The following is a 16,312-nucleotide window of genomic DNA, read 5'->3' on the forward strand; positions in this document are numbered from 1 at the left end:
AGTTTGGTCTGATCTCAAGGGTGATTTATACCTTCCTGGTCGGTGACGTCACTGATGACGTTCCTTCGTTCCATTGGACTGATTATACACGTGCTTCATGACGCAATCACGCAGAGCGTTCCCACCGCGTCTCAAACGCAGCTCGAGTTCCCTTGAAAGGGAACGGTGGAGTATCCCTTTAAGTTAGTTTCCAAGGCAACATTTCAAATTAGTTTTTAAGTTGAAGAACAATAATTACTAAAACTGAAATAAAAATAAATTAAAGCTAAACATAAGAAAATTTTAAATGCAAATGCACATGCACACAATTACAAAAACTAAAATAAAAATAAACAAAAAAATTAATAAATACTATAATAGTGCACAAATAGTATATAAATTCTACTAAAATAACACTGATAAGCCACTAATAAAAACTCTGGTTAAAGCTCAGAGTTATATACAAGCTTTAACTCAACAATCATAAAGCATAATTCAAGAAACAAACTTTAAAGGGTTAAATATTCAATATAATCTTTCATTACCCCTTTAAGTTAGAGCTTTATGATGGCAAAAGTAATATAAATCTAAAAATGGTATATATATTGAATCCTGAATATTGGCCAATAAATATCTAATATTGGCAAAAAACCAAAAAACCAAAACAGATAATGACTATTCCGGTAACGCAAACAGTTAGAGCATGGCGCTACAACATCAAGGTTATGGGTTTTATATCCCAGACAATGCATAAATGTGAATATAAACTAATATAGTACCAGTACAGTGTGTTGTGCATTCTTTTTCATAAACTTTCATTTTGAGTTACATGTAAAAAATAACAGGTTTGGAATGACACAGAATTTATGTTTTTCCTTTAAACATGGATTTAAACCGACCATCAAAAACTCTTAGCCCTCCAAAAACGGTTAAGTAAAAAACAAAACAAAAAAAACTGCAGAAACAAATAAAGAAAGAGAAAAATAGAAAGTGAAAATAGAAATAAAAATGAAACTGCAACACTGAATTGAACCCCCAACTACAGTACATATCATTGTCTTTACCTGTCGCTGTTCTGTAGTGGACCTCCATCTTTGCTCCAGGAGAGGTTTGGAGGTGGTAATCCCTGAGCGGGACACATCAGCGTGAGGCTGTGGGTGGCATTGGTTAAGTAAGCGTTCCTGCCCACATGGATCCTGAGATCCCTCTGGAAGTTCATGTCAGATCCGTGATGCCTTTGGCGAACGATTACCGCTCGACTGCCTCTTGTCGATGCAATTTCCCCAGTAAGTTCTGAAGTGTTGGGCGTCTTATCTAAATGATTGTCCATCGTAGTGCCTTCCTCTGTAGGTGCCCCTTGCCCTGCGGCAGCCAAATCCTCTATTAGCTTGCCTATCAGGTGCGATGCCATTTCATCCGACACATCCCCGCTCTCTGCCAGCTGACTGATGTTCTTCACAAGCTCCTCGAACTGTGCAGGTTCAAGGACAAAGGCCCCTGTGTGGCTCCTGGGCCCTGAAGCCAAAGCATAGTTCCCCAAAGCAAGAGTATCCCAGAGCTCCTTAGGCTGGCCATCATCATCTCGGTAGAACTCGTTTCTTTGCACCCAGCTTGGGTGAGATTTTGGAGCCTTCTTACCAGGTGGAAAACCCTCATTGCACTTTGAACCAACGTAACCTCCTTCTTTGTTGAGGTACAGATGAAAGTTCCTACTTCTTTCCTGCCCCAAACCCTTTCCTTCAGGCTGTTCCAGGAGTCTATTATTGTATCCGATCAGCTTCAGGATGAAGGTGTCTGAATCTTGATTGGCCCAGCAACGGTACAGTCCAATATCTCCAGCTTCCAGGTTGTAGATCCTCAAAGCCCCAGACTTGGTGATGCTCAAACGTTTGGAACTAGTCAGATCACTCCCATCCTTCTCCCAGCGGATCTGAGCTTTAGGGAAATGCCGCACAGGACACTTGATAATGACGGCAGTCTTGGGAAGAAGGTAGGCTCGGCCTCCAATGGTAAAACTAAGCCGCTTTTCTTGTCTGGTCTGGATGTAGATGCGTTTCAGGCCAATGACCTGAGGGCAACGTTTTCTAGAGTGAGTGTGCTCTGTGGAAAGAGACGGAAGAAGTTTAGGCGGTTCAAACATTGGTTAGAGCTAATTACTTTAGTTTCGCGTGAGGTTATGACTGCTTTTGAATCCCCCAAATAATCTCTGCAGTTCAGACGAACCCAATGAAGTCAAATCACATGGGACAGAAGGGCTTTGGAAAATGTAGGTGAAAGAACAAATAACATGAGGGCACAATGTGAGTATACGTTCTCCGCTTACAGGCTATTGGACTGTCCCTTACCGCGGGACCTTATCAAGATATACAAACCAATAAACCAAATTAAGTTTGAAACTGAAGCTTAAAAAAGAAACGTGATCAAGATCGATTTTTCTGAACCATAGCATTAAGCTTTAATCAGAAAGCATCTCAAAGCCATTCGGAAAGTTTCACATGTTCATAATATATGTTCACATATAGTTATTACATAGGACCATAGAGAGTTCATTGGTTCATGGGTGTCATGAGAACAATGATAACATGCTAAGTGATACCTACTGATCCCTGCTATTTATTTGAGAAATTTGAGACTCAAGTAAGATTGTGTTGTTCCCACAGCTCAAAACATCAGGGGGTCCCGAAATCTTTTTATGAAATTTCCCTTGTGTTGGTATCCGAATGTATGGAGACCATAGTGAGACCAAGATCAAATAGAGGTCAGTTCTAAGTTAAATTACAACCACAATTTTACAGTACACTAAATTTACAAGAATACATTCACACGTAATGGGGTTCCACATCGGGGAAACTGTAGGTAAAGGATGGTTGGAATATAAAATATCTTACTGCTGCAGGGGCTCATACGGCAGCTCCTGATCAGGGGAGGAAGAGGGAGGTCACTGCAGGACGACCTGTCCAGAGTGACCAGCTGACCGGACGCCGTCTGTCTCCTACAGACAGGTTCCCTCCGCTGGACACCTTTACCACACGTCACAGAGCACTGCAAACATACATGGACAAATGGTCCTGGTGTAGAGAATGATAACTATAGAGGTAACTACAACAATAAATATATTAGCGTCCACACCAACGCACAATAACTTTATGTTTATTATAAGCACGCACAGTTATGTTGTCTACTGCTTTAAATATACTCCAGCTCTTTAAAGCAGGATGAATTCTGGCGGCTGACAATGTTTTTTATCGTTCATAATTCTGAAAGTGATTCCAACGATATAATTTCTCTGTGTCATTATCGTTATAGTTGTGGTGAGGAATTCCATATTCTCATAGAATTAGAATGATTGTTAAAACGTTTTAGTTATTATTATAGCTATCGTCCTTGAAGTGAACTGGCCTTAACATCTTCAAAATAAAAAATATTATAATAATAATTACCTACTTTTGCATTTCCCGTAAGAAAAAACTATAGGGTTGGAACAACATTTACTCTTCTACTGGTTTTAAATGAAGCTAAATATAGCACTGTTCAAATGTTTGGGTTTGGTCAGATTTTTTTAAATGTTTTTGAAAGAAGTATTATGCTCACCAAATACCTGATTAAAATACAATAAATACAGTAATATTGTGATATATTATTATAAAATAAAATAACAGTGTTTAATTTTATTATATTTATAAATGTAATTTATTCTTGTGTTGGCAAAGCTGATTTTTCAGCATCATTACTCTAGTCTTCAGTGTCACATGATCCTTCAGAAATCATACTAATATGCTGATTTGGTGCTCAAGAAACATTTCTTATTATTATCAATGTTGAAAACAGTTGTGCTGCTTAATTTTGTGTAAACTGATATACATTTTTTTCAGGATTCTTTGATGAATAGAAAGCACTTACACACAGAACAGCATTTATTTGTAATAGAAATCTTTTGAAACATTATAAATGTATTTACCATCACTTTTTGTAAACTGAATGCATGCTTGCTTCTTTAAAAAAAAAAATCTTGGTTAGAAACACACACATGCAGAAACACACCTTGGACCACTCTCCGCCTTCCAGACGAGGCAGCAGACAATCAGGGTTGTTGCATGTCCTGTGTACGTCGGGTTTGGTTCCGGCGCACTCCTCGTCTCTCAACTTTAGGTAGCTTCCAGTAGCTAGTCTCTGTTTACAGTAAACCTTACGCCATTGCGTTCCTCTGCCACACGAATGAGAGCACTGACCCAGAGATGAAACAAACACCAACAAACAAATCAACATCAGTCTTTCCCACATATGCTACAACCACAGAGAGCACAGCATGTGAGCGAATGCAAACCACAACTCTTGATGTTTACAGTAGAAAAGCCAAATAAAGATGGAAAGTCAGCTATGAAAAGGATTTCACATCATGTTCCATAATCAAATATCCTCAATAACACACGCTCAATGAGAATTACAAAGTGAATCTTCAAAGTGCTTACCTAAGTCTCTGGCACTTTCTGCTATTTTAATCAAATAAACACATTTAGACAAAAGTCTCTCCTTTCAGTCTCATTGATGTCTAGGAGAAACCATTGAGATACTACAGAGATTTCTTAGACTACGTTCACACTCTTTTTGTTATTATTTGTGTATCTGATTGGAATCTGATCTAAATGACTGACTGTCGCAACTGGTGCTCTGATCTGTGTTGGTTTTACGGCAATGACATTGCGTTGGTGGGCATATGCCAAAAATAACATGGAGGGTTTGAAATGTTGTCTTAAAATATGACAATAATGTGTAGCCGCAACTCTGGACTACTACGTCTAATGAAGCAGCGGCAGAAACGCAGGAAGCTGGAACGCATGGCTTTTTTTTTCGTGCTGCCTTTTCTGACGGTCTCAAAATTTAAAGACACTTCATCACTGGACCACAGATATGTTTTCTATTATATATTATAATTTTCTGGGTGATCTGCACACTGACAACAACACAACATTGTTTCTGCAATGGCAAGAAAGTGACATAAGCAATAAAGCAATGCAGAATCTAATCAGAGTGGTCAGACTGAAACAGATTTCAATTAGATTTGAATAGGATTTTAAAATACATGAATGTAGATTGAATCGAATTTTAAATATCAAATTGTATGTGAGTTTTTGCCGTTCACACTTGCTAAATATAATCAGATTCCAAACACAAAAATCTGATTTAAACTGACAGTCTTTAGTAATTAATAATCTAAAATCACAGGGGTCACTAACCTGTTGCCACTCCTCAGCCTCCCAGGACGGTGGACACGCCACCTGGTTGCAGGCCTGCAGTTCTGGAGGTCTTGTGTCCACACAGTCTTTGCTGGACGCCGGTTCAGTGCGGTTTCCCGCCACAGACCTCACGCAGGACACGCCGCGCGTCTGTAGCCCCACACCACATGACACAGAACACGGGTTCCACACACTCACCTCCCATCTGAAGAAAACACACAAACACACGTCTTACACTACATGCATTCACAAACCATTTTCCATTGATGTGAAATGCAGGATATTTTAATGAATTAAATGAAACACTTTATTTTGATGGTCCCTTTAGACAAAGTAACGTTGCACCTACACATGCCAACTAACTCCCATTAGATCATTAGTAGACTGTCTGCATAATATCTGCTAACTCTTTATTGTGATGGTCCTCCAACAGACAAGTAACTTTGTAAGTAACTTTGCAAGTATATGTCAACTTATTCTACTAACCCTAACCAAACAGTCTACTAATACTCAACTAATACTCTAATGAGAGTTAACTGACATGTACAGTAGGTGCAATGCTCCTTATAGTCAACAGAATGTCTATAGGGGACCATCAAATTAAAGTGTAACCAATTTAAGTTATGATTTATTTATTTTCATTGGGAACTGATTGGATCATGAAAAGTGGATGTCAATGGAGTTGATTGTACAATGCAGTAAGAACTGAATGTAAAGGCATTTCTCAATACCAAGTAAGCAAAGTTCGGACTTGGTCCTTGGTTGCGTACTCAACTCAAGAGTGCAAACTCCAGAGAATGGGAGAACGCAAGTCCGATAATTCTGCAAATGGTACAGCAGCATTTTTTATAACGTCACTTGGCTCACGCTGGCTACTCTGGTTATCTGTAGGCCTATTTATATTTACAATAAAATGAAATATTTTATAAAAGAACACCCTGCCTCTTTTTGATTTCATTTCATAAGTATGAAACCTATTAACATGTGGTTCAAGCAATATGTGCATATATACTCTGATTATCTTCACCGTATGTACATGTAATAAAATGAAATATGACATGAAACACAACCCTGACTTTTTGTTGAATGTCCACATTAATGATCAAAAATAGCCATTATAATTCAGTATAATGGTATTAGTATAATAATCAGTCTGTCATTTTCATTGTTTTTAATTTAGTTAATATTTCTATGTAGGTATAATACTTTTTAAAATAATTTTAGTTTGAGTCATTTTAGTACTTAAAGGACAAGTTCGGTATTTTACACTTAAAGCCCTGTTTACAGATCGTTTCTGTAACATTTCTAGTTTTCATTTATGTTTTTTAAGTTTACGTTTTCCATATAATATTTATATTTTAGTTTTGTCTTATTTTAGTTAACGAAAGCCTTTTTAATAGTTTTATTTAACAATAACATTACTGTGGTTCACATTAACCAACAGTCCGTGCAGCCTAGGGGATGTCAGCTGAAAAGGAAGGACGAGGGCAAGTTATTAGTTGCTTTGTTTGATAGAAAAATTCCACAAACATTTTCAGATAAACATGCACAGATGAATCTTGCACAATTAGATCAAGCAATATGTATAAAGAAAAGTAAATAGGCTGTATGGAAGTAAAATAATGTCAAATGTTTTTGAAATAAAAAGCCTGTTGAATTGCACTACTTGAAAAAAAATAGGCATTGCATTAACCATGCTTGCATTTTAATGCATTGTATTTTTAGTGCTTACATTTTTATGGGCTGAAATTCAACATGGTTGAATATTTAAGCTGTGAATATTTCAATTAAAAACATTTCAAACACCTTTTCATTATTAAAAATTCAATAATCCATATTCACCTTTCATATTTCACTTCCAAAATATTCAAACTGTTTAAAAATACAACCAATAATATTCAACAGGCAATTTTCGGTCCATTTTATTTCGCTTTGCAAATTCGCTTCCACAAATTCAGTGGTTCAAATTCGACAGTAAATTCAACATTGACGTCCAGGAACTGCAGGAAAAGCAGTAGATTGCCGAGCATACTCTCCATCTGCTGTTAGTCGACCTCACCAGCAGGGGGTGCAAAAGCGCGTGTTGAAGACCAGCAACAGTTAGAACAAGTCATTCATTCATAAAACTCATTTACAGCAATGTAAGTGTATTTGTGATTATTATGACGGCTGTTTTATGTTAAATTCAGTGTCTTCACGGTTACTTTTCCTGTGTAGCCTACATGCATCTTTCTCTACCGTGAACGAGATTATAATGTTATTCCCCGATGCGGATATACAGATCCAATGTTACATTTTTGAGGTTGACATATATTTCTCTTGGTTGTTTAGTTGCCTTAACTTTATATTGTGGCGATGTGCTGCATGCAGGCTATTAGGGTTTCCCTCAATACTTCAGGATTCCCCTGCTGGACATATACAACGCTTAACGTAGCTTAATGGACTACAGTGATGTAAAAGACCAAACTCGCAGGCAAGCAGATGGACTCAGAATAATGCGCAAAGCTTAATGCTGAGCGTTTCCCAGTGATAGACTGGCATACAGATGGCTTGATGTTGGACATTCGCACATTTAGGGACCGTCTCTAAAGTGTATACGACTTTGGTATACACGTTTCTAACTCCGATAGCATTTGAATAGAACGACTTACAGTCATAAAACCAACTGTAAAGTGTTCATTTAGTGTCAGGCATAATGCGTACCCTTTGGATTTTTGATATTTATTCAAATAAATTTAAGTTTGCTATTGAAGTTAGAAACGTGTATGCCAATGTTGTATGCAACTTTAGAGACGGTCCCTAAATGTGCTAATGTCCAATATCAAGCCAATTTTTAAAGTCATTTAGCAGACGCTTTTATCCAAAGCGATTTACAGTTAAACTAACAATAGGAGGACAATATGCAAGTGCTGTGACAGTTTAAGCTAATGCAATACACGTATGCATACTATATGTATGTGTTGATTTTATGCCAGTAGGCTATATCACGAAACGCTCAGCATGAAACTTTGCGCGTTAAGTTCATATTCTGAGTCCATCTTCTTGCCTGTAGCCTATACAATAGCCTACAGCCTACTTCCCTAATAAGGTGCAAGATTGGTCTTTCATATCACTATCAACGGAAGGGAAATCCTTGAGTATGAGGTATTGAGGGAAACCGATTATAATCCTGTTCATGGTAGAGAAAGCTGATGACATGTAGAATACAGAGGGAAAGTAACAATGAAGTTATTGAATGAAACATAAACACAGCTTATTGCGTGTTTATCATCTTTTCCGCATATACTGACACAGATAATCATTTTCATTTTATGTATGAATGTCTTCGTCAGCAACAAGCGCTTTTGCACCACCTGATGGTGAGGTAGACTAACAGCAGATGGAGAGTATGCTCGGCAATCTACTGCTTTTCCTGCAGTTCCTGGACGTCAATGTTGAATTTACTGTCGAATTTGAACCACTGAATTTGTGGAAGCGAATTTGCAAAGCGAAATAAAATGGACCGAAAATTGCCTGTTGAATATTATTGGTTGTATTTTTAAACAGATTGAATATTTAGGAAGTGAAATATGAAAGGTGAATATGGATTATTGAATTTTTAATAATGAAAAGGTGTTTGAAATGTTTTTAATTGAAATATTCACAGCTTAAATATTCAACCATGTTGAATTTCAGCCCATAAAAATGTAAGCACTAAAAATACAATGCATTAAAATGCAAGCATGGTTAATGCAATGCCTATTTTTTTTCAAGTAGTGCAATTCAACAGGCTTTTTATTTCAAAAACATTTGACATTATTCTACTTCCATAAGGCTGCATTTTCATTCCATGTTTCATTTAATACAAAAAAGCCAAAAATATTCCTTACCACAATCAAAAGCAATATGTTTATGATTTAGCAATATATTATTGTATGGAATGTGTATGGTAATGCAAAACATGAAGTTACATTGCTATGGTCTTTGAACTTTACGATCCCTGGCATTCCATCACAATCAAGATCGGAAAGATCCATATGAAGGCGATCATATGTCTTAAACGCTATAGGCATTTCAAATTTTAACAATACAGCCCATATAATCTGAGATAACAATCAAGCTTTTGTCCATTATATTAACTATTGTAATATTCTGAGCCGCAGTACATAAAAGCCAAATGAAAGATCCAGTAAAGTCATTTATTCCATAATGCACTGCTCTAAAAACCCAGCTGTCCTGGTTTTTTTTTTTTTTTTTGGCAAATGGTCAGTTAACAGGAAATCACATTATTTGCATCACATGTCCTTATTTTCAGAGTGGCCTGACAACCTACCAAGATTCAATCTGAATTTGGTCTTTGAACATAATCTAGGCCAGCAGGTTCAATTTTAGCTCCTTGTTAAGGAGCTGGATGAATCATAAAGTTTTTTTATACCACACTTGCTTTTGCACGCAACATATTTCCTTGACAAACACATTTGGAGTTGAAAGAATGAATTAGTGGTGTTTGCTAAGGAAACCATCACTATTATTATTGTGCATACTTATTGTTAAAGAGGGTTGTGCACTTACTTTTTTTTTTAAATCATCAGACTTATGTCTGGCAGTCTTGTGAAGAGATTTAAAATATGTATTTAAAATGTTATTTAAAAAAATGCCACAGACTTAACTGAAGTAAAGACCTAAGACACATCTACAGATCAGAATTTGCAACAAATACATTTTTCCATAGTGATTTCTTTAGGACCGTACCTCGGTGGACATGGTTGAGGGTTACAGATGCGAAGCAAGGAAGGCAGAACTTTAGAGCCATTGCAGAGTGTGTCCTCGACAACTTCCTTTTTCAAGGTGCTCACACACCTGACAACAGCCATCTGTTTGCCTGCAAAACAACACTGTGAGGAACAAGGGTTTTGGCAGGGGAGTATTTCAAATCTATATTTTTTTTGTAGCCCAGGCTGATCACTATCAGCAATTTTAGATTACATCTGGAAAGCTGGACATGTAAAAATCTAAATTAGTTCTTTAGCAGTAAGAAATTGTAATGTGCATAAAAGCTATTTGGGCAGTAAACACATTAGAGAGGTTATTTTCTCTAATGGGATTCATGGAGACTTACCAACAGCACATGATTCAGAGCAAGGAGTGAAGCCCATGTATTCCCAAGCGTAGTCCTGCTGATCAGGGATCTGCTGGGGTTTCAGGGGTCGCCATGAGTCTGGAGATGCTAAACAGGAGCCTGAATCACAGGTCCTTTGTAAGGGAGGCTTGTCCTCGTCACACTCTTCATCAGGTAGTTCGACTTCAGCTTGAGTGAAAGACAGCAATACTTTACATTTCACCTGACGCCTTTGAACTCCCGGACCACAAGACACACTGCAGTCCGACCACGGACCTGGGATGAACCTGCACACACACACACACACACACACACACACACACACACACACACACAACACATTATGATTCTGTTTTAAAGATATGCAATTTTCACAACCAGTTTACAAGCACAAATATTAAGGGATTTAAAAGGAGATGTTGTTATGCTATAGTGTTGTCCTCACTAACTGCAAAAAACTAAAACTTGATTGGTAAAGCAAGGCCTTTTCAACAAATTTGTCAAACAAATTTGGTGAAGTCAGTAAAAGACTAAAATCTCCAAAACTGTTGGTCAATGTTATGTTTAAATGCAGTAACATGTTTCTGACAACAGTATAATAAATGATATGCACTCTAATATGCACTGATCCCTCTCTGCTACATACATACATATACACATAACGTCTCAGGGTGCTATTTTTCTTGTTTTCATTCTTCATTTTGTAATTCACAGTTTTAGTGCAATATACTTCTTATTAGTGCAGTATTTAAAACTGATTACAAATTGATTATTTTTGTTTTATACGTTTAAAATTTGTGTTGTATGTAACATTGTTTGTGTTGTTGTATAATCCGGCACTAAGGGAAGTACTTCCTAATTTCGTTATACATGTTTATAATGACAATAAAGATAATATTATCTAATCTAATATATAGTACTATCTTAAATTACGGCAATTTAAATATATATATATATATATATATATATATATATATTACATTTTTTATTTAATTTTTTGCCATAATTTAAGATAGCTGTGTTTCACTCATTATATCAGATTGCTTTGTTGGAAAAGTAAAGACCGTTAAAACTTGAAACACTGTCTCTAATCCTTTCTATAACAATAAACCCAAGTACTATAATAGTTATAATAACAATGAAAACAAAATTGATTTCAAAATAATACCAAGTTATATTGATAAATATAGCGTTAACATGGACCAAAAGACTTTGATATTTAAGAGTCAACCACACTTAAAATAAACGTGATCATAAAAATAGATGTGGCAGGGTCTCCTAATGAACCACATAATGATTTTTCCATATTTCTGGCGAGAGGAAAATTACCCTTTTGGAAAATATTGTTGAAATCCATAGCTCGCGTGATTTGTGCATAATTGGATTCAGGAATACAAGTATAACATGTTTTTTACCACCGCTGCATTAAACCCGAGGACTAAGATGAACATGCTTCACACACTCATGCTTTTCGTACCTTGTGTACACTTCTTCCTGCTGTCATTAAATGCAGCTAAAAGACAAATGTGCAGCACGTATCTGTAAAAGTATTTAAGTATTGTGGAAATGTGTTCGCCTGGAGTGGGTGTCAATGCACACCTCACGCCGCCCACTGTCTAAACACTTTCCAGGCTTAAGGAATTAAAGTTTATGAGATCTGTAATTCCACATAAGCCCTAACATGTCATGTTTGGACTAATGTAGGGGTGTCATTCAGGGAATATTATGATGTCAGAACACCTCATGTGATTGAGAAAACAGGCTTGTGTTTTTTCAGGATGATGAGCGTTGTACTGTACAAGTGTATACAGCACATTTGGTACATTTTCGGTAGTGCTTTTAAAATGTCTGCCATAACTTCCTTTGCGGCAATGCTGAAAACGCAACACATACTCATGTTACTTTATGAATTGTGTTAAGACACATTTTGAATGAAACGCCACATTAAATCAAACTTGCGTGATACACTGTAATTTTTTTTTTACTGTAATTAAAAACAACGTTTATAAATTAGAATGAGTAAAGGTGAATCATTTGAAATGAAAAAACTACATTTTAAATAACTGGAGGTTAGTTTTGTTTAAACCTCAATGCTTGGTACATGAAACACAACAAGGGTAACCATCAACTAACTGATCATTTTAACTAAAGGAACAACCTTATCCTGATATCACAATATATTAGGTTACGGCACAACAAAATCAACAACACCATATTGATTATTTATGTCCCAGTGTATGCTGGGAATAGAGTGAAAGCCAAGGGGACATGTTTAGGATTTAAATGTCTATAAATTTAACTTATTCATATTATGTTGGATTCACTCAATCTCTTCATTTGAATTCTTAAATAGCTATTTATTTCAGATATTTAAAAAAATATGTAAACTCAAATTAAATAACTATAATAAAAATAATGTAATTTAATTAAGAATTGAAATTAAATAAATGAATACATATAAATTATTAAATATTAAATTCTTAATAAAGTTCTTGCATTCTTATTCATGTTAATCAGGTATTATTCAGGTAGCTAGCATGTCAAATTTTTTTTACTGAGATACTCAGCAATATTCCTTTACAATGTTGCTCCACCATGATAGTAGTTAGATAGCTTTAGTAGTTACAAGCCATTCATGTGATTACAGTATGTCATGGGCCTCTTTCCCTAGGAAGAAGTATGTGATCATATGTGGGTGTGTCTCTGAGAGCGTGTATATCAGTGAATAGCACTCAGGAGGGTTCTAATCTCAAGATTAGAGTTCAGGAAGACAACAGTCCTTCCTCAGTGGGTCTCTTCCACTTTTATCTAAGCAGGGATAAGATGTGGCGTGAGACTCTTCAACTACATCCAACCCATAAAATCCAACCACCTAAATCACAGAGGCAAGCGCCCAGCTGGGAATTCCACAGCAAAGTGGACTGGGATCACTTTGAGATAGGGACGAGTACTGAACCCTGGTGCATGCCACCTTAGATCACCCTAAATTTAGTTACATGAGTGATGGAGCAGAACGCAAAAGAAGTGCTGCTATCACTGAGTGATATACTCCTCTAAAGGGAGTAATTCAAGAAGGGTTTGCAGACAAACGGTAGATCCCCCCCACTCCCCCACCCCCCGCCCCCCGCATGCATATGAACTGAAGCGTGTGTCAATGGCTCTTCTGCAAACCTTTAAACACTTTCACCCCTCATTCTTCTTGTTTTATGAGTCTCTGTGATAAATGCCTTTGGTAGACCGCAGAGAGCGGTGGCTGTCTAGATGCTGGCAGCCCATAGTTCGCGGCTTTCAGTGGGGGTAGCGGGGGGTCCATCAAGCTCCCCTGCCAACTATTAACAGTGGTATGATTTCGGAGATGTAGAGGGGGGAAAACTCTAATAATACCACAACAGGAGGCGAGATTGGCCCGTGGGGCCTTGTTTAAGTAATGAAAGGAAACTGGACACATAGAGGTCAGAACGCAGACACCCTCAACTCGGGTTTCAGTGGCCGTTTTATTCGGATGAAAAACCAGCTAATGAAGCCTGCTTCTTGTCCAGTTCTGGTTGAATTGAGCTTGGTAAAATGCATTTTTACTGACAGCGTGAGGTCACTAGAAATCCTGAGCAACAGGTGAAAAGATTCATCTCTGCAGGTCGAGAATACTTCAGAGTAATATAAAATGTAAAAAAATATATATATAAAATCAAAGTACAATACATGACTGTATTGAGTTATAATGCACAGAATGTGGCGAGACTGTCTTGGGATACCTGAGGATTTATGGTTCAGTGGATTATTGGTTATAAAAGAGAAAAGACTGATTTATATGTTTATTCAGACACTTGTAGCTAGGCCCAGACGGAATCTGCAGACTTTTTCCGCATTTTCTGTACTGATTCTCTGGAAAAATCTGCAGAATTACAAAGAATGGATTTAAATAAGGTAAAATGTGTTAAACTGGACTGAAAGTACACTAGTATACTATATAGTTGTGGTCAGAATTATTGGCACCCCTGTTATTTTATATCTTTTGATCTTTCCTTCAAAAAATGTGCACAAATCTAACCTTTCATTGAAGTGAAAGATTCTTACAGAAACATTAAGAAATGTGCAAGTTGCTTATTTTGATATTGTCAAACCAGTGCAAATATACTGTGAAAGCAATAGAGCGTTAGTGACCATTTAATGTACACTATAACATCATAAAAATAACTCACGTTGGGTCTTCCAAAGCTACTTTGGTTTCTTCCAGCTCTTGAGCCTGTTTCAACCAGGGCAGCTTTGCTTCAACAGGTTGGTTCTCTGGGAAAGCCACAAATACACACACAAACACACACATATTAATAAATGTTTCTGTTAATTAAACTAGTAAGCATGTATCAAAAAGAGCATTTAGACTCATGTGTAACCGTAATCTGTTGACAAACATGGAAATTACCAAGTCTGGTCTTAGCAAAAATGCAAAAGATAACCTTTAAAAGATAATCAGTTTATAACATTATGAATGTCCATACTGGTCTGAGCTGGTTTATGTTTGTTACCAGCAAAACATGCAGGTTAAGCTAGTTAAAAAGTCAGATGGGAACACTAGCACACCAGCATCCATTACACTACATAAGCTGCTCTTTTTCATAGGGAATATGACACTAGCCAAACATTGAATTCAAGCTCAAATTTTAAATTTTTGAGGCTCATAACTGTAAAAAGCGGTACTTGGCTACTAATCAGAGGCGATTAGTTGAGGGTGGTGTGGAATAAACATCAAAGATCTGGGCTGGTAACCAAAAGGTTGATGGTTCAAACCCTGCAAGTGGTGATCCACAAACTATCATATACTCTTGAGCAAGATGCACAACCTCAGGTTACTCCGAGGAGGATTGTCCCAGCATTAAGTGTTCTGTAAACTGTTTTGGATGAAAGTGTCAGATAAAAGATGAAAAAAAGATAAAGTAAGCCAAGTCAGCGCAAGATCAGTGCTGAGGGACACTCAAATTTCACCAGAAACCCTTCCTCCTATGAACATCTGTAGGACCATCACTGGGTCATGTGTCTTACCGAAGGTTAGAGAGCCAGTTTGAACCTGGCTGCTTCTCCCCAGCCCCCCAACCCAAACACTGCTAATAAAGCTAGACATAAATCTCCATGTGACAACCAAATATTTATGCAAGCAACCATTTATTGATCTGGAACTGGATTATCACAGCTGTTGGTGAATGTGGCTCAGCAGTAAAGTCTCGCAGTAGAACATGCCGAGGGCTCAGGGTTTGGCTCTTGATTTGGGGTTTCTGGGTTTCTCTGATGGCAGACATCCTCACAACTGGCGTGCGGGAAGGTCTAGGTGAAATAGCAGGCAATGGAGCCTCTGTCATTTCAACCCACTGAGTTTTTACAAGCATGTCAGGCTTGAGTTAAGTGTGGAATTGATTGATATGAAGAGAATTATTGGTGGGGAAAAAAAGCATACAGATGTTTGTGATTAAGGTTTCTTGAATTTTGGCATTGTTGCATAGCTGATATTACATTTAAAGGAACACACTATCGTTTAAAAGTTTGGGGTTGGTACGATGTGTTTATTTTATTTTTTAACAATGTTTTTGAAAGAAGTCGCTTCTGCACACCAAGGCTACATTCATTTAATCAGAAATTCAGTAAAATGATAACATTGTGAAATTTTTAAAAAACGTTTTTCTATTTTAAAATATTTTAATGTATTCCTGTGATGCCAAAGCTAAATTTTCAGCAGTCTTCAGTGTCATATGATCCTTCAGAAATCATTTGAATAGGCTGATTTAGTGCTCAAGAAACATTTATTATTATTATCAATGTTGAAAACAGTTGTGCTGTTTTTTCCCCCCATTTTTTTGTGGAAACCGTGATCAATTGTATTCGGGATTATTTAATGAACAAAGTTAAAAAGAACAGCATTTATTTGAAATAGAAATCTTTTGTAACATTATCAATATCTTTACTGTCACTTTTGATCAATTTGATACGTCCTTGTTGAATAAAAGCATTAATA

General features: G+C 36.9%; 1 protein-coding gene across 1 annotated transcript in view; it reads right to left on the minus strand.

Annotated features, from left to right (window-relative positions):
• The window catches only part of adamtsl3 (ADAMTS-like 3), a 191,692-nt gene that overhangs the window by 39,308 nt on the left and 136,072 nt on the right, over positions 1 to 16,312 (minus strand). The window contains exons 15-21 of the mRNA XM_082154169.1: positions 14,511 to 14,595; positions 10,312 to 10,598; positions 9,945 to 10,074; positions 5,214 to 5,418; positions 4,021 to 4,203; positions 2,868 to 3,021; positions 1,044 to 2,079 (exon numbers count right to left, since the gene is read on the minus strand). Of these exons, the coding sequence (XP_082010295.1) occupies positions 1,044 to 2,079; positions 2,868 to 3,021; positions 4,021 to 4,203; positions 5,214 to 5,418; positions 9,945 to 10,074; positions 10,312 to 10,598; positions 14,511 to 14,595 (2,080 nt within the window). The remainder of the gene's footprint in view (positions 1 to 1,043; positions 2,080 to 2,867; positions 3,022 to 4,020; positions 4,204 to 5,213; positions 5,419 to 9,944; positions 10,075 to 10,311; positions 10,599 to 14,510; positions 14,596 to 16,312) is intronic.

This window comes from Leuciscus leuciscus (assembly GCF_965113295.1).
Source record: "Leuciscus leuciscus genome assembly, chromosome: 2".
Lineage (NCBI taxonomy): Eukaryota > Metazoa > Chordata > Actinopteri > Cypriniformes > Leuciscidae > Leuciscus > Leuciscus leuciscus.